This window comes from Pollicipes pollicipes, unplaced genomic scaffold, assembly GCF_011947565.3.
Source record: "Pollicipes pollicipes isolate AB1234 unplaced genomic scaffold, Ppol_2.1 Scaffold_5724;HRSCAF=6776_pilon_pilon_pilon, whole genome shotgun sequence".
NCBI classification, from domain to species: domain Eukaryota; kingdom Metazoa; phylum Arthropoda; class Thecostraca; order Pollicipedomorpha; family Pollicipedidae; genus Pollicipes; species Pollicipes pollicipes.
Genome location: NW_023596746.1, coordinates 9,578,768 through 9,597,138, shown reverse-complemented (window position 1 = coordinate 9,597,138; position 18,371 = coordinate 9,578,768). Strand labels below are relative to the sequence as shown.

The window sequence follows — 18,371 nt, the reverse complement described above, 5'->3', positions numbered from 1 at the left end:
TGAAACATGAAGGAGGTCAAATATGAAGTGCGTTGGATATGTACAGCACAAGGATGGCAATGTCTTCAAATATGTTGGTTACGTTAATATGTGTTCACGAAATGCTTGCGGATGATGTTCGTAACGATGGTTTTTGATACAGGGATATCAGCTATTCTTGGAAAATATGAAACCATAATGTCGTTCCACAGCTTAGGGCCAAGGCAAGATGCTGTAAATAGTCTATAATTACGAAAAGAGAAAGGTTGGTCTAAATGTTTTGCTCGCCTCATATCCATGTCATTGGATTCGTAGATATTGTAAATCAAATCGAATGATGCAGGGAGCTGTGAAGTTAAAAATTTGGGTATCACAATTAACATTTGAGATTTAGCAATATCCGATAGTTTCAAATTTTTGTATCGTTTAAAGACTGGCTCTGAGCTTTGTGGAGGATACACATTTTCTATAAGACGCACAGCCCTTTTTTGCAAAATTACCAACCGATCTAGTTGAGAAACATAATTTATGCCCAAACCAAGCAGCAGTAACTTAGATAAGGAAGAATCAAAGTGTTATAGAGTAGATGTGACGTTGTTTTATCAATAAAGTACCTAACCCTACCTATTATTCCAATATTTGTACGTACTATGCTTGCAACAAAATTAGTGTGGTTTGTAAATTTAAGAGATTTGTCAATGATTACACCAAGGTATTTAATTTTTTTTTGTCTTCAATAGGTGGATTATTAATTTGCACATTTAGTCGGAAATACGAAGAAAGGGTTGTGTAATGCTGTGTGAATGTTTTTGATACGTTCAGGGAGAGAAAATTAGCAGCAAACCAAGAAGTCATTAGAAGCAAAAGCGTATTGACATTGTTTTGAAGTTCGACAATACTTTTATTTTTGAAAACAATCGCAGTATCATCAGCGTAAGACAGACAAATCATGTTACTGCCTAATTTAGGCAAGTCATTTATGTACATTAAAAAGAGGATTGGGCCGAGAATGGATCCTTGGGGTACCCCCATTGTTACGTTTCTGATTGTTGATAGATTATTCCTTATTTTTACACATTGAGTTCTGCCAGACAAATATGAAGAAATGATTTCATGAGATTTTCGTCAAATACCATATTTAGTAAGTTTACGTAGAAGAAGGTTGATGTTTACAGTGTCAAAGGCTTTTTTCAAATCTAAATACAAACCTAACACATATTCCCCCTTTTCAAAAGCCTTAGTGATAGTTTCCTGCAGAAGAAGAATTGGCATTAAAGTACTTTTGGTCTTCCGACATCCGAACTGAATTTGGTGAATTAGGTGGTTTTGGTTTAGATGAAGGACGAGTCTATTATATATAAGTTTTTCGAGAATTTTGGACATAAACGGCAAAATACTGATAGGTCTGTAGTTATTTACAAGTTGCGAGTCCCCACTTTTAAAGATGGGTTTAATCACGGCTTTTTGAAAATGCCTGGAAATTTCCCCGAGGACAAACAGCTGTTAAAAAGATGGAGAATTGCTTTGAGTATAACCTTAAAAGATAACTTGAATATTTTTGAATTAATATTGTCGACTCCAGCTCCGACGTTGTTTAGCCCTTCGATGAGAAGAATTAATTCCTGTTCATTAGTGGGCGGCAGATCCATTTCATTTCCTACATTTGTGATGAGCTGGAGGGGGTCGAAAGATGATTTAGGAATCCTGTCTTTTAACTGTTGTCCAGTCTCACTGAAGAAGAGGTTAAATGATTCTGCGATATCCGGATCGTCTGTGATAATTTTATCATTAGTCCCAATAATCCTGGTTAGGTCTGCATCCTTTTTTGTTTTGAATTGATGAGATTGCGTAATGTTTTCCATGTTTCCTTGGGGTTCCCAGAATGTTTACTGAATTCATTACTGTAGTATTTCTTTTTAGCTAGCCTAAGAGATGTAGCCAGAACGTTACAGTAGGAAGTGTATGTTGCATTATTTTGGGGACTGGGGTTCTTCAGTTTCTGTTCAAATAACTTGCTTTTACGTGTAATTGATAGAAGAAGTGCAGGTGACACCCATGGTTTGCGTGAGCTGGTTTGCGTGAGCTCTTCACACCTTATGAGGCAGATCATGCCATCAGTAAGTTTGGAAACGCCTTCGTCGGTCCAGACCAGTTAGCCTGTCCCTTCCTTGAAAATCTTACCAGGTTTGGACTCACCAATCTTCTGTCGGCTTTCAACGATATGTGTGTTAACGGGTCCTTCCCTTCCTTCTGACGTTCTAGCACACTTATTCCTATACTTAAGCCATCTAAACTCCCCTCTGACCCTGCGAGCTACCACCACATCACACTTGTTAGCTGTACTTCTAAGATATTTGAACGAATGGTCAACGGACGTATCAGGGTGTTCCCAAAGTCAGATCACCCTTGGACTTTTCAGAATGGCTTCTGTCCCGGTCGTTCCGCGGCGGATAGTCTGGTGCACGTAGATTGAATTTAGCTCAGATTTTAGTAAATCAAGTACGTTAGCGCTCTTTGTGGATTTAAATGCCGATTTCGGTAGGGTAAATAAAAGTGCCCTCCCCATTAACCTGCATGAAATCGGAGTTCGCGGCCGGCTCGCCGAGTATGTCAAAAAAATTCCAGACTGACTTTTCCTGGGGACCTTTTCTGTGCGTTGCGAAAACACTCTTCTCCAACGGCAGAGGATCACGGTCTTCCTCAGGGCAGTGTCTTATCCAAACTCTCTTCTTCGTAATGATAAATGATACTTTCAATGACATTGATACTATTTTTACGGTTTCAGTATTCTCTATGCTTACCACCTGGCTGTGTGGTGCACGTATGCTAATGTCGATCATGCACTACATTACATCCAATTATCTATGAATGATATCCATGCATGGCGCACCAGATAGGGACTGCAGTTTTTCCTTGCAAAGTCAGCTGTCGTTATCTTTCCTAGGCGAAATCGTGTTCAACATGCTACCTCGCTGAACCCAAATAGTGAAATAATTCCTCTAGTTCACAGTTTTAAGTACTTCAGATTGACATTAGACCGTCGTCTAAATCGCAATGCTTATTTTGTGCCTTAAGCAACGTTGTGCCACACGACTGAACGTGATAAAATGCGTAGCAGGACGGGAGTGGGGCGCTGACAGACGCACTCTCCTCCGCCTCTATACATCCCTGATGCGCCTATACCTCCCGGATGGACTGTAATGGCTTTTTTGGTGATATTTCTTCTAAAAAATTGGAACCCTGGAGACCGTTCAGAATGCTGCTCTCCATATAGTGGCTGGTGCAATCTGCTCGCAGGTACCAATCTCCCCTCCTATCACAACGGCAAAAATTGCAACTTCTCACATTTTATGCACGCGCCACGGCGCATGTTGGTAACCCCACATACAACATCCTCGCACACTTCCGCCCCAGCTTCAAACTTAACAGCGTGGAACTTCAGTACCCGACCATCAGCAAAGCGTTATTGGAGCACAGCGAGCGCCTAATCTCACTGACATTTCCTGCAGCCTGGCCTCCAGCCCCCTGCCCTTTTGGGGCGACCCTACACCTAACGTGATCTTTCTGTTCAAACACAAAGAACAAAAGGTATCAGAAACCGAAGCGCATGAGTCTTTGCTGAGTTCAAACAGTATGACCTTTATACATGCTGACGGCTCCAGACGCGATAACCACAACGGGGCCGCCTTCATACATCATGATTACCATTAGTCAAAGCGCCTGTCAAATTATAACACTGTGTGTACGGCTGGGCTAAAACCAATCCTGGCAGCCCTGCTCCACATCAAGCAAGGTAACATGCAAAGGGCAGTCATGTGCACCGACTCTCACTCGTCGCCATAAGCTCTCGTCACTCTTTAATTCATCTCATCCAACGCTAAACGGTGTACGTCGAGCGCTCTGCTTCCATCCTCAACAAATTCACGTAATATTTTTTATAGATACCAGGTCAGGTAAATATTCATGGAAACGACACCGCTGACGAGGAAGCAAATTTAAGTCCTATGCTACCGGAACGCAATCATCTTCCTTGTACCGTTTCCGATATTCTCGCAGCTATCAATTTACATTTTCGTTTCTTTCTCCAATCAGAATGGGATCAACGCGCTCATCGCGCATCCACCCGAGCAAGCCCATACTTAACCAATGGCCGACAAACGATCAAGATAATGGCCCCAAAGAAAGTGCTGCTTGCCAGATTTCGCATCGGCCACACCAAAATCACCCACTACTACCATTTCGGGCGCATTCCTCCGTTGTCATCGTTGCGACATTCCACTTACTATGAATCATTTCCCCCTCGCGTGCCCGGTATATCAACGATGAAGGCAATTGCTCATTAATTTCACCGACGCTAATCGGCCTCCATTCAACCTCCGTTCTCCCCCCGGTGACCCGCATCTTGGCTTGCTCGTTTTCCGCTTCGAATTTTTACGCAGTACAGGACGAGATAATTGCATTGGAATAAAGTTGTTTTCGTGCGTAATTTGGCAAAATATGCGGGGCTTTCCCCCATTGGCTAGGAGTCTTTGTTTCTCTTAGCAAAGACGTTCCAGGACTAAACATCACACGGCACTACAGGGCGTGTCGGACAGCGGAGCCCGGGACTGATCTCCCGTTGCTGCTCCGAAGCGGCCCGCCATCCATCCATCGCACAGGTCACCGACAAGTCAGCTGAACCCGGGCTACCGCTGCCACGGACACCAAACACTGGACTCGCGACACCCGAGGAGTCTGGCAGAAGGCCCGGTGAGGAGACCCACGTGTCGTTCAAACGTATTGAATGCGTGTTGTGTAGTGTTGAAATAAATATATCTATGTACTGCTGCGGTTTGCTCTGCTTGCTACGATTTTATTCGGCAAAAATGAGCCAGATCAACGCAACGTAACTTCAAAATGCCCCCCCCCCCCTTGCTTCGCACCGGATAGCATAAGCCAGTCTAACGTAATTCCTGCCTGGCCTTAAGCCAGAAGTTATTGCCCCCCCCCCCCCCCCCCCACCCGCCTTCCATCGGAAGTGACTTTCGGTCCGTCGACGGAAAAAGAGCCAATGTGTACCTTGCATTGGCCCGCTAGAAAAAAACGCACTTAAGATGTCGTTAGCCCTGTTCTGCCTGTAAGTCATTTTGAAGTAAATAGCTTAAACTCAGCATGTTCGTGACCTTCAAATACTGCTGGTGTCATGAGTGTTTCCAGCACCAGGAAGCTATGAGAACTCACACATTGGCTGTAGAGTTTAATCATTAGCCGATCGCTCGACTGGTGTCCGCGGGCATTGCAGGCAAAGCGACGTAACGTGCGCGAGCTGTGTTGACCGGCGGTCTGCAGAAGTTCATTCGTGCACCCTTACATGGGTGGTAATGGTTCTGACTCGGTGGAAGTAAAGTCGTCGACAAAAATGCGCGACTGTTGGGAAATTGAAGCACTACAAGTGAGTGCTAGGGTGGCAATTTTGCACGGCTAGTTTGGCAGCCACTTAATGTTATGTAAACGTTCCATGACGCCATAAAACCATGACGCATTCTGAAGCTTAAAAAATAGAAACAGGGCGTTAGTTTCATGGTAAAATAGAGTTCCCCGTCATTTGAGGCTGAGTTTGACCTTCAAGGACGACCTTTGGGACATCAGGACTTGTTGCCAGAAGCTAGCTTATACGCTGGTGAATATTCGGATGCCTGAAAAGTTGAAACTGGCCGGAAGTTGCTGGTGATATGGAGCCCTCCGTTATCTGAGACTTAGTTTAACCTTGAAGGATGGATTATTTGACGGACGCTAATTCACGCACTTGTGAATATTATGGTGGTTGAGAAGTCGAAATTGATCGACAATGTTTTGTTAATATTGAGTTCTCCGCCATTTGAGATTTACTTTGAGCTTGAAGGGTAACCTTGAGAGGTCAGAACTTTCTGACGAACACTAGTTAATGCGTTCTGAATATTAAGATGCTTGAAAAGTTGAAATTCATCAGTAATTTTTGAGTGATGTGGAGTTGCCCGTCATTTGGGCCTGAGCTTGTCCTTGAAGGGTGACCTTAAGGAGGTAGGACTTTTGACGGACGACAGTAAATGTGTTGGCGAATATTCTGATGCTTGAAATGTTGAAATCCGAAAAATTGGCACCTTTTTGGTGATATGAAATTTTCCGTTATTTCAGGCGTAGTTTGATCTTGATGGGTAGTTCGATCTTAAAGGGTAACATGGAAAGGGCGGGACTTCTTAATGGACGATGTTTTTTTCTCTGGTAAATATTCAGATGTTTGGAAAGTTAAAATCAGATGGTAGCTTTTAGTGATATGGAGTTCCGCGTCCTTTGATCTTGCTTTTAATCTCCAAGGGCACATGCTATGGCAAAGCAAATGTCATTTTCCATGTTATCGTCCGATAGTTGACCGATCGACGTGTTTGCAGGTAAATCGAAACTCGTCGCTGAATAAATCACTGAATAAAGCGCACCTTCGCGGACACGCCAAATCCGAGGCCTCTCTAGCACCAGACGCTCCATTCTTTTTTTAAATAGCCTTGGTCTCCTGCAGGGCTGCTTATAGTCCACCCCGCCGATGATCATAGACTGCAATATGGCATGATGTATCTCTCTAGTGGCCTCCGCGTCGACCAGCGACCCCGTGTCGCCAGAATGCCAGCCCGAATACACCCCGTGCTGGGACGGAACAACTCTTCAGCTCTGAACCGGTAATGATAATGTGCCCCTAGAGCTCTTCCCGCGGGACCCCATGCCCAGAAAATGTGAGAGGTCTCAGAAGCGTTGAATGGAGTAGATCGAAATTAAGCAGAAAATAAAAGGGCAACTCATGGTGGTCTGAAAGCGTTAATTCCTTTGCAGAACTGCTGGTGAAACAAATAACATAAGCCAGTTTTAGGCCATGCACGCTGGCAATCTCAGGGGCAAGGACAGCCAGCGCCGGGGTTGCCGCTTTCGTAAAACCGAACGGCGATGGCCGCTGCAGATAACGCCAAGCGGCGGGTGCCGTGCGCGTGAGAACGATCGTCGTGAAGTACTGCTTCCGAATGTCTTTCAAAATACATTCGAGCCATTCGAAGATGAAACTCGGGCGTTCTTTCAAACAATGTTCAGGGTGTCCCCTATTCAAACTAAATGTTACAGGAGCGCGAAACATAGAGATTCTACCTTTTTTGTCCATTTCCTCCACCAGATTCCAGCATTCCTTCGAGGGTTTGTACAGGCTGATCCGTTCATATAAATCAAAAAATCGTGCGCGGGTGAAATATTCGCCCGGACCACTTGTTGAACGTACGTTTTGAAGCCCTAAGGCGTTCAAACATACTTATTTCGAGTGGGTCATCTTTTTCGTCTGCTGGTTGACGACCGCTTAGTGTCGGGACTGGCAGGATCACTTAGCCCGTAATCACTACGCAGCCTATGGAGACTGCAATGCCGGACGTCGAGGTTGGTTTGCGCTGCGAGCGCGCGTGTTCAAAGCCATGTTGCATAGTTTCTCAGTAATCGACTTTGGCTGGATGTTGAGCATTTTAAGACCAGCATGAGTTAGAAATGTCAGCACAAATTTTGGACTTCATTTCCACCTATCTAGAACCTACGTTCAAGATGTCCTCAATGTCTCCGAAAAACTCCGGGAACTACCTTGAACTTGGCAGATCACTGGGGGTCATAGTCTTGAATATCGCGGGGACCGAGGAGCATCATCGTACTCGGCATCTCAAGCACTTCGTGGTATGAACTTGAGAAAAAAAAATAGTCGAAGTCGTATCGATCGAATCATATCGAATCGGACAAATCATTTTTTTATGTAGCTATGGATGCGACTACGAATATGGAGCTTTCTTCATACACGTCACGGAGCCATCAGCTTTGTGGATGCGGACGGCCCAAGTTCGCGGATGCTTGCCCGGATCTCTTTATGCCCGGCTGGCCCGTTTTCCCCCTACAACGCTTTCTAAAAAAATTCCACGCATCAATAGACTCATGTTTCATATTATCAAGGGTGGCACATCACAATCAGCAAACTGCATATACACAAACATACAAATGTGTAACATCAAGTGTCGGTCGCCAAAAAAGAAAAAAACGGCACGGCTCCCAAGTAGCTGCATACGCCAGCTGTTGCCACTCGACGACAACTTGGCGTCCATGAGTTACACTGCTACCAACTTTGTCTAATTTTTCAGAGGTTTTGGGCGGTATTGGGCTTTTGCGAAACATTAGTTTTGAATGGAATAGACAGCAAATTTGGAAGCTTCCAAAATGAAGCTTCAACAGTATGAATCAATACGGATATATTGTCATCAATTGCACTTAAGAACATGTATTCAACAACTATGGAGCAAACATTTAAAAAATGGTGTGTTCTTAGTGTAAACATCAAGGCGCGCGTACGTTTATGTTTTGTGCATTTTTCATTATATGATATAAATCAAAGATCACATAGAAGGGTAGATGATAAAACAAAACAATGATAGTTGGTTTTGCTATCAAATCCGGACTTCTTTCCGCCCAGAATATGGCACACTGAAGGGAAAGTTGTTCGGCGCTTGGCAGACAGATTGTGGCTGATGCAGATCTGTGACCCGGTCGCGTGGTGCACGTTTGGTCGCCGACATGGGGCTCAAAAGTAGAACAAAATCAACAAAAAATCCACCGATTTTTAGTCACGAGTTTGTGACTCAGAACCATGAAGACATTATATCCTGTATTGCCATGGTCTTCATTCTCGGGCTGATGTTTCAGGTGAGTTCCGGCATTCGTCTCGCGTGAGCAGCAAGGTAATGCTTGCCTGTTCGTTTCCATATGTTTGGTCTTGGTGAATGCTTTTGCAGTGGGATATATCGATATATGCTTTACCATTTGACCGTTTTGAAAGCAGGCCAGAGTCGCTGGTCGTTAATGCAGATTAATTTCACTCAACTTTGGGAATTTTAGTTGGATACTTCCTACCTACTTACATGTGGTCAAGCTCTGTAAATGGTGACAGTTTGCTGTGACTGAGTTATCAGAGAGTGTGTTCCATATCGTTTGAACTTATTCTTTTCCTCTGTGTTTATTTATTGCTACTGGTTATCAGCATTATTAACAAACTGCTGGTCATTGTTGGCACAGCACAGCAAACTCTGTTGTCAGTACATCAGCACAGATGTGTTCTGCTCTTGGCACCTAATGTCAGATTAAACCTCAGTGATGATGTTCTCAAGCTGATACCTGGCTGCACTGGTGTCTGATTGTTTTACTTAAAGTTATAGGTTAAGAGCTCAGCTTTTTTGAGTCAGCCCATGTTCTGCTGCTGCATATAAATTATAATAGGGTGAGGTTTTACCATTGTGTTTTGCATGTTATGTAGCTGATTTGTTATGAAATGGGGTATCAAGGTGTAAATGTACCCACAATGTCTGCTATGCCAAACCATGCATGCCTCAAAATACAAGTGTGCCACATGAAATGCAGAAGAGTTTGGGAGTATCTTGTTAATCATGTCTGGATTTGATACAGAGCAGTTTATTTAAGGGGGTAATGCTTACAGTATATACCCACCATTTTCATTTACAAGGATAATGACACATGACACTTGACCATCTGCACACTGCCCTGCTTAGCATGCAATACCTTATTTTTCCAAGATGTTGCATATTAGCTAGTAGAACAATGTTCATGCACACTATTCATGGAGTAATTGGCACTGTTCTAATCAGTCCATCCAAAATTATTTGAACTCATGTAATGACACAATATGAGTTTGAGCACAGCACCTCTGCTCAGGAGAAATTCCAGTAACAAATGATGACATGAACATATTGAGACCAGCCCAACTATTGAGTTCTATGTTTTCCTGGGATTTGTCCCAACCTAGCATTTTTCTTGGGGATTAGACCTAACTAATGGAAGAGAGGGCTCCACCCAGTGACAAGCTGACTTGTCTACCAATCAGCAGTCAGCACCATCTTTTGCTATTTGCTTGTACTGTGAATGCTGCTGCATGTTAGACAGAGCAGTTATTTTATTTTGAAAGATGAGATAAGATGATTTTACTGCTTTATTATTATCATTGCTGTTACATGGTCCAAAGGAGGTGTCTTACATAGACAGCTTTATTCTGATAGGTGCCTTGGTTGGCAGTTTTGTGGTTCTACAGTTTTAAATAATACCTCAAGGGGGCATTAGGGTCATGTGCCTCCTTGCCCCAGAGGCAAGGAGGCACATGGGCCTTCTACAGGATTAATAGTCATGTGAAAAAATTTTGGTTACAAAATCAAGGAATGTGTAAGACAAGGGTGCTTGAAAACATGTGAATAACATTTGCACATTTACTAGCAAGAATTAAAGAAACATTTGTGATTGGCCCAACAGGCAAGAGCCTGTTATGGAGAATTGGGTTGGTAGAGGTTTGATTCCATGGGTAGCATGGATCATGTGATGTTCCAATTCCCACAGCCACAGTGCACCTCAGAAAGAGCTCCTGTGGGAAATACTATTGGGGAGAAATCAAAGCCATAGTGTAATGTGTCATTGAATTTATAGGATAATAGCTTCATGTTTGTATACCTTTTTGTCTGAACAGTGTTTCATACTTCCAAAACATTTATTGCACAAATATTTTGGCACATTGGTGTATTGTGAAGATTACAGAGTACACATGTCGAAAAAGCTATGCAAGTGCAATATATTTCTTTCCCCACGGTGGGCTGGGGGTCAAATGAGATTTCTCCCACATGGTATGCTACTTCAAATCAAAACTGTGAGGTAATTGGAAAGATTTTGAGAAAACTGGCTTTACTGATCAGTGTACACATCTCATGTAACAAGTGAAAATACAAAAAGGTGGGATGGTCCCCTTGAGCTTGTGTAGATCTCACACTTGTGCACACAGATTCATTAAGCCAGGACGCTATATTTGAGCTTGGGAAATACAATGAACGCCGGTCCGACGAAATTGGAAAACCGTAGACCAATAGAGACAGGACTTGGGCGATCGGAGTTGCTGTGGCAGATCAACAGAGGCTCCCATCAACCGTGGAGCCTCTTCAGTGAAGGCTGCACAGGTTCTTGTTTCAGTCTTGTAACAGTGTTGGTTCCTCTTCTTTGCTGAGCAAAGAAGAAGAACTCATGACCAATGTGGTGGGCATCTGAACGATCGGGAGTGCCCACGCGGGTGACCATATTGTACACCGGCCGGAGTGCAGGTCCCTCCAAGCAAACGGGAAGAATTCAGGACTACTGTGGAAGCAGCGATCGAGAGTGGCAGATGAACGCATAGGGTCACCGGCAACAGCGGAGGAACTCCGAGTAAACATGAAGTGCCCAAGACCAACGTGGCGGACCCTCGTGCGATCAAGAGTGCCGAGACAGGTTAACGGAAACGGCCCGACAAGAATGTAGGGTTCTCCGCAAAGGGGAGCAAGCGGAAAGGGCAGTTGACCAATGAAATGGACCTGTGAGCATCGAGCACTTCGTAGGGTTACCTGATATGGCCCCCAGTAAATGTGCAGGGCCCTCCGAGTAAGGCGAATGGATCCGAGACGAACGTGAAGGATCCCTGAGCAACCGAGAGTTCCCTGGCAGGTTGGCGTATGGGGCCACGGCACTGGTGCAGAACTTTTTGTGTGAATGGGAATAATCCGTGGAAGGCCACTGGTGATCGAGAGTGCTCCTTTTGGTTAGCATTGCTAGACACTGATCCAACGGCACTGGGTACGTGTCCAATAGTGGGCCCATTGTTTGACCCAACTGAAAGGGAAAGGTCAGCTGGCTACTGGCCAACGAGGGTCAACCCAGGCCCGGGGCGGCCGTGCCGCAACGTTATGCGGCACGTAAACCCTTCAGATTCCTGTCTGGCGAAAGGGCGCGTGCAAAGTTACGCGTTGAAGTAGGCGGCACGTCTTGGGCGATGGGTTCAGGGTACATGCAACATGTTACGCTTAGCAGGTGCTCGGAATCCAAAACCACCCATGCAAACGAATCGGAGTATGTTTATGAAAACGTAGGATGTTCCTGAGCGATCGAATTGCCACGGCAAGCAGACTCCATGGCACCAGCTTAGGGCTCCTGGACGACGAGACGAACCGTAAAACCCCTGAGTGCCAGCCCTCAATCAACAAAAAGTTATTTTTTGTCTGTGCTAGGGTCATTCTACTTGTGGCCCATTCGGCTGCCTGCAGGCCCAAAGACGTGCGTTGTTTTTCGTTGTATTATTAAAAAACCGTCCGCTCGGCCATTTATTTCCGCTACGGGGTTTATTGGATCCATCGAGGCCCATAAACTTTAATAATGAAAAATCATAGCTTAGAAAAGGGCACATGAACCCGTGCCTCCCCCTCCCCCTTCCTCCGGATCCACCACGAACCCATCCCCCTCCTTCTGTTTGCGTTATGAAGAACGGTGAATATGAACTAATGTCAAAATGAGCAACGGCTTAATGCTTGACTTGGAAGTGGGTTTATCCATGACCATCTTGTGTGGCTGAAGCAAGTTCGATCCGTCTGATAGCTGTCGTCGTCGCCTACCGTCGTGTGGTTCCACAGTGCAGTCTGTCATTGCTATTGACATAGTCTCGGTTTGTTGTACCAGAAGTGGCATACTAGAAGTCATCCGACTTCTTCTAACATTACCATTAAATTTGGGCGACTGTTTCCTTCGCATTATGTCGCGCTCACCTGTGATGCCTGTGTTATAGCTAACGTGTTCACCGTTGATGCGGGTGTTATAGCTAGCGTGTTTACCTGTGATGCCGGCGTTGTAGCTAACGTGTTCACCCGTGATGCTGGTATTATAGCTAACATGCTCTTGTTTATTGCAGGCCACATCTCCATTTGCCACCAAATTCATTGCTCTCCAGCACAACGTCACAATTGAGAACGAAAACGAACCACCCATCTTCTTGTACACAAATGGTATCCAGGATCTGTGCGTCATCTTCTTCTACTTCCTCATCTGCATAGTCATACACGCCATTGTCCAGGAATTCATCATCGATGTGAGTAGCTTTCCAGACAATGTGATCTTCTCATCCATTCAGCACCTGGCATCTAGATGGCTATGAATGTTTTACAGGCGATGTGCGTCGCTAGCGGTGGTTTGAATGTAATTTGACGCACGTCGTCACGCACCCTGCTTTGGAGCGCCAGCGACTCCTGCGGCGATATGAGCGCTCAGCGGCGGCCATGACGCGACCGGGGTTCGAACCCAGGGTCCCTCATGGGAGCCGAAGGCGCTAACCACGTGGCCTCTACGTCCCCCCTCCGATGGACCAAGCATGGTCTCACGCCTCGGAGATAGTCTTGTTATTTTAAACCTTTGTGTAGTATTGCTGCATTGTTTTGTAAATAATTGCATTGCGGCAGTTCGTGGCTGTGTTAAAAAAGGCTTATGTTTCATGCTGACGTTTTCAGAAAATCAACAAGAGGTTGCATTTGAGCAAGACCAGGCACAGCCGCTTCACCGAATCTGGACAGCTACTGGTGTTCTATCTGGTCTCGGTAGCCTGGGGCGGACACATCATCTACAGGTCAGCGCACTGGCTGAATGTGTGGTGTAGCTCGTGTTGTGGTATTTACAAGCATGCCTTGATGTAGATGGAAAATAATTGAGCTAGTGTACTTCTCAAGCATAAGCACCAAAAGCCTGACGTCTGGTAGTATATTCATGAGTGGGGTAATTATGTAATGCAGAACCATCATATCACTCGTGTCGTGACGTTGAGAAACGCTACACATGGTGTTAAGAACATTTGACATGTGATGCCTGGGTCACACAAAGTTATGCCAGTTGAAAATTAGTGCATCAATATTCGGCTTAGTTTCGTTGCTTTTGTATGCCATTTTAAAGTATCGCCAGGCCACATGGGCAACCACCAGATGTCTCGCATGCAAGGAACTGTGCTCAGATAACAGACTATATCTTTTCCACCCATACCAGTCATGACCTTTGTGACCCCAAAGGCTTGCCATGACCACAAAGAGTTATAGGGAATTTCGGTCCGCTCCCTGCACTGGTGTTCATATCCTGCTCACCACAGTGTACTGAAAACACGTTTGGATAGGTCATACAACAATGGTTGTGCCGTGCTACGCTTTCACCGTACCCGTTGCATCAGCTGATTGCATCATTATCTGACGCCGTTTCAGGGAGAAGATTCTGACTAACATCACCTCGCTGTGGGAAGACTACCCAGACAGTCACACGCAGATGATGTTTATGTACAAGTTCTTCTTCGTCACGCAGATCTCCTACTGGCTGCACACCTTCCCGGAGCTGTATTTCCAGAAGGTGACCTGGAAACGGTCTGCACGATGTGGTCCCGTGGCTGTCGATGGCAAATCGTTAGAGTTCCGTGCGTTGTCTACAGCTAATGTCCCATCGGGACTTGACACGTGACGTTTGTTTGCTGTTCTGTTGGCTCTGCTCTTGGGTTGAGGTGATATGACATGGGTCAGGCTGTGTGCAACGCTGTACATGATTTGAAACTGCAGCGGATCTTCATGCCAACACCAGCCGAGGACGATAGTCAGAACAATGATTTCAGCGGTGATGCTGATGCCTCGCTGGCATCCTTCCGTAGGCCTGCAGTACGATAGGCGGCATATCCTCCATATACTGGATCGATCACGTACTAACACAGCCCGTCCTGGCGTTGCAGGTCCGGAAGGAGGACTGGGCTAACCGCATCCAGTATGCCACTCTTTACCTGATCTTCATCACAGCAGCCTACGTCACCAAGTGGGTATTCTTCTGCTGGTGGCACGCATTCCCTATTTGCCGTATGACTGTCATTGTGTGATATTGCGGCGCCAATCGACAGCGCAGCTGACGTGAAATGTGTGTATTATGTGTCTGTCCGTACCTTACGCGGCTTCTGCAGAAAGAAGAACGTCCGCTGGTTGTCATCCTGCTGATCGACCTGACCGATAACTGAGCCTCAGTGCGGCGTCTCTGACGTCGGTCTGTCGCCCTCCCCTTCCCCTTGTGCGGCACGCCGGCCGCCCTTCGCCTCAGGCTGCACCGTTCACCTGTACCCCGTGTTACCCTGTGTAACGCGGATCAGCTGACTGTAGGATACTTTGACCAGTATGTCCTGCACCTCAGTCTGATCCCAGTCTCAGTCTGATCGCCCTGTCTCGGACTGATCGCCCAGCCTCAGTCTGATCTGATCGCCCCTCAGTCTGACTTTCGCCCTGCGCCGCAGTATGACGCGGGTGGCCCTGGTGCTGCTGGTAATACACTACACGGTGGAGGCGGTGGTGCACGCGTCGCGGCTGCTCCACTTCGCCGACAAGACCGAACTGGCCGCCAACGGTGAGCGGCGCCCGCTGGCGGCCGGCCCAAGTGCGGCCCGCGGTGCTGTGTGAAATCTGGGGTCGGGCTGTCATGTGTGACTCCTGTGGAGTCTGACTCCACTGTTTGACATCTATGGGGTCTGGCTGACCTCCATGGAGTATGCCTGTACTGTGTGATCTCTTCAGGGAGTGGCTCTGTTTTGTGACCTGTCTGTGGCCTGACCCTGTAATGGTCAAGTTACATGGCTGTGCCTTGTTACATGGCTGTAACTTGTGAACCTTGCTCAGCTGCCTGGCCTGTGCTGGATCTGGCTGCGCCATGTAACTTGTGAACCTGGCCCAGCTGCCCGGCCTTTGCTGGATCTGGCCCAGCTGCCTGGCCTTTGCTGGATCTGGCCCAGCTGCCTGACCTTTGCTGGGTCTGGCTGCGCCGTGCTATCTCCGCCGTTTGGCACTCCGCGTGGGTCGGTGCCGTGTGTGAAGCCCACTGTTCTGGGCCGGCCAGGGTTCGTCCTGTTCAACGTGCTCTTCACGCTGGCTCGCCTGTCCACCATCGTGGTGGCGGTGCTGACCTTCTGGTACGGCCTGGCGCTCAGCGACAAGCCAGGCCTGGACCTGGCCACGGGCAACTTCAACACCTACCTGGTCAGGTGAGAGTGGTGGTGTGACGGACGGCTGCCCCGGGCTGGAGCAGCCCAGGTCCCAGCTGTAGTTCCCCTCCCCCTGTACCTGTGCTCCCTGTCTGGGCTTCGATGTGGGCATCTGGTGACGCTGTGATTCCCAGGTATGTTTCTGCTGATCATTAGTTCTAGTCTGATGCCATGCGATACTGTACAGGACTGCTTCGATCAGCTGCTTATGGTAGGATGCCTGTGGCTGGGGAATGCGTTATAAGCGCGCAGTTGTATGCTGTCTGTGGTGATTGGGTTCACTTCAGGTGTATGATACTTCTAGTTCTAGGACCCAATATCAGGGTGGGCTATGTGCAGTCCCTGGAGCTGGCTCCAGTGTCAGCTGTGTAATCTGTACATGCTGAAATTGAAGAAACCACACGAGTTTTCACTGGCTGTAGCCCTGCAGCTGCGAAATGTTATTCCGGAGAGAGAGATAGAGTGAGAGCGAGGTATCGGCAGGTAAAACATGCGTTGTCGGTGCCCCAGGGTCAACTGTCTCGCTGCCATCTGCCTGCTGCAAGCCTGGATGATGTGGCACTTCATCACCTACCACCTGAGGCGCAGGCGCGAGCAGGCGCCCGCCAAGCCCGTCTTGAAGAAGGTGACCGCCGCCAAGAAGGACAAGAAGCCCAAGGAGAAGAAGAGTGAGTGACCGTTGTCTGTGACTGCAGATTAGCGTCCATTGCCTTACATTTGCGCTGTCCCTATGCTGCCTTGACCGCGCTGGCTCTGAGTGGGCCGGCTGCCCAGTCATTCGTTCTCGTTTCCTGTCGCGGCTTCCGGGACGGCGATGGGTTATGTTCGTGTCATGCTTAAGCCCTCACTGTTGAGATCGGGGTCTCCCGATGCCACGCTGTGACGCGCACGGCATCAGGAAAGGCTCGGACGCGATTGGCAGTTGTGTCTCGCCTCCTGCGCTGTGCGCTGCTGCACGCGCGGCTGCGCGCCGTGCCGGGGTGATTGACTCCCGGCCGAGCCGCGCGCCGCCCGTGGCCGGCCGCTGGCGGCGGTGGGGGTCGCCCGCTAGGGGACGTCCGTCCGCCCACTGCACCCCGTGCCGTGCGCCACTGCCGCCATCCCCGTCCGCTTCGTTAGAGCCTTGCATGGGACGCTAACAGGGGTAGTGCCGGGCTGTGCGTGCCGCTTGCACGGTTGGTACCAGTCACGGTAGTGCAGGCGTTGCGTTATCTAGTCACTAACCTCCTGTGTTGTGTATGCATCTTGTCTGTCACATCGCTCGTCGTTCGTCGTGGGCTTTGGTATGGCATACACCCTGGCGTTATGTTCAGGTAGCATTGGTGCTTGGCCAGACCGCTAGATGTCGGGCTCCGGTGGGACGATGCCGGCCTTTTGTTTGACTGTCGGGTCTCTGCATGTCTGTCCTATCTCTTTTTCCAGCGTGATTCGGCCTGACATCGAGCTTTGTCCTTGTAGGCAAGAAACGCGACGAAGAGGACATGTCTGAGCTACCGGAGGTGGACCAGAACACCAAGAAACAGCTGCGACAGAGGAAGTAGCGGCCGGTGGCCCCGTGCGCTCAGTGTTTGACCGGCGCGGGTGTCGGGGCGGCAGGCCCAGGGCGACGCCGGGGGGTGGTGTGTCGTGTGCGCGATGCGTCGCAATGGGTCGGAATCTGGTGTTTGGGGCACTGCCAGTGGTGCTGCTGTATATAGATACTTTCGGACGGGTGAGGTTGCGGTTTTCTTGAACTCGTTTTCCTTTCGCGCGAAAGCCTGTCTGTCGTAAGTTGATGTCATTGACGTTGAGGTCGAATGTTGGGAGTGGGAGATAGCGGGTGTTACAGCGTGGGTTGGTGCCGGATTTTATTGATGACACGTTAATAGAAGCACACCTATTTTCCTGTTAAAAATGCGCTGTGTCGCAGGGCGCGACTGAATGCCCGGATCCTCGGCGGCGGACAGTGTCTGGAGCGCGGCGCTCCTTCCTTCCATTTGACAGCGTTTGGTGCCGCGCCAGCGTGGTCGGGGTGGGCCGCCCGGCCGCCGGCCCTGCCAAAACGATCGCATCACTGCGCGAAACGAAACGATGCGCTACTATTGATCCGCTGCATATCTGTATGAAATACACGTGGACGTAATTTTGTGTTGCGTTAAAATGATTTCTGGCGCGCTCGAAGTTTGCTGGAGCTCCGGCGCGCCGCGTTGACAACTGGGATTATCCTCGCCACCATGGCTCGCGCTGGATGATCTGGAGCCAGTAACGTTTAGTATAAGGTCATCCGTGCTATCGGAGCCCAGTGGATGATCGGGGTCCGGTAGAACTGTCGGGTGTAAGGCCAGCCGAGTCACCAGGGCTCGCGCTAACAGACTGGGATCAGGTAAAGCCATCAGGTGCAAGGTCTTCAGGGCTCGCGTTGCGACGGAGCGGGGCCATGTGACGCCACCAGGTTAAGGTATCTAGTGCTGTCTGACCGAGCGGGGCCAGGTAACGCCATCAGTTT

At 48.0% G+C, this 18,371-nt stretch overlaps 1 protein-coding gene across 2 annotated transcripts; it reads left to right on the top strand.

Annotated features, from left to right (window-relative positions):
• The first annotated feature begins 8,508 nt into the window (after window positions 1-8,508).
• Window positions 8,509-18,013, top strand: LOC119103403 (translocating chain-associated membrane protein 1). 2 transcript variants are annotated; one of them, XM_037226927.1, is made up of 9 exons: window positions 8,509-8,703; window positions 12,761-12,937; window positions 13,353-13,468; window positions 14,088-14,229; window positions 14,600-14,679; window positions 15,146-15,255; window positions 15,742-15,886; window positions 16,397-16,554; window positions 17,345-18,013. In XM_037226927.1, the coding sequence occupies exons 1-9, from the start codon at window positions 8,575-8,577 to the stop codon at window positions 17,425-17,427; spliced, it is 1,140 nt and encodes a 379-aa protein (XP_037082822.1). In that variant the 5' UTR covers window positions 8,509-8,574; the 3' UTR covers window positions 17,428-18,013. The 2 variants fall into 2 exon arrangements, with proteins under 2 accessions (XP_037082822.1, XP_037082823.1); XM_037226928.1 differs by having other exon boundaries at window positions 17,309-18,013.
• The last annotated feature ends 358 nt before the right edge of the window (window positions 18,014-18,371 follow it).

What these genes read in the sequence shown, in the direction of transcription:
- LOC119103403 (XM_037226927.1), top strand. Translation starts at nt 8,575, where the DNA reads ATGGGGCTCAAAAGTAGAACAAAATCAACAAAAAATCCACCGATTTTT. An exon ending in TCCAGGAATTCATCATCGAT is followed by an intron (nt 12,938 to 13,352) that starts GTGAGTAGCTTT and finishes TGACGTTTTCAG; the next exon opens with AAAATCAACAAGAGGTTGCA. An exon ending in TTCAACACCTACCTGGTCAG is followed by an intron (nt 15,887 to 16,396) that starts GTGAGAGTGGTG and finishes TCGGTGCCCCAG; the next exon opens with GGTCAACTGTCTCGCTGCCA.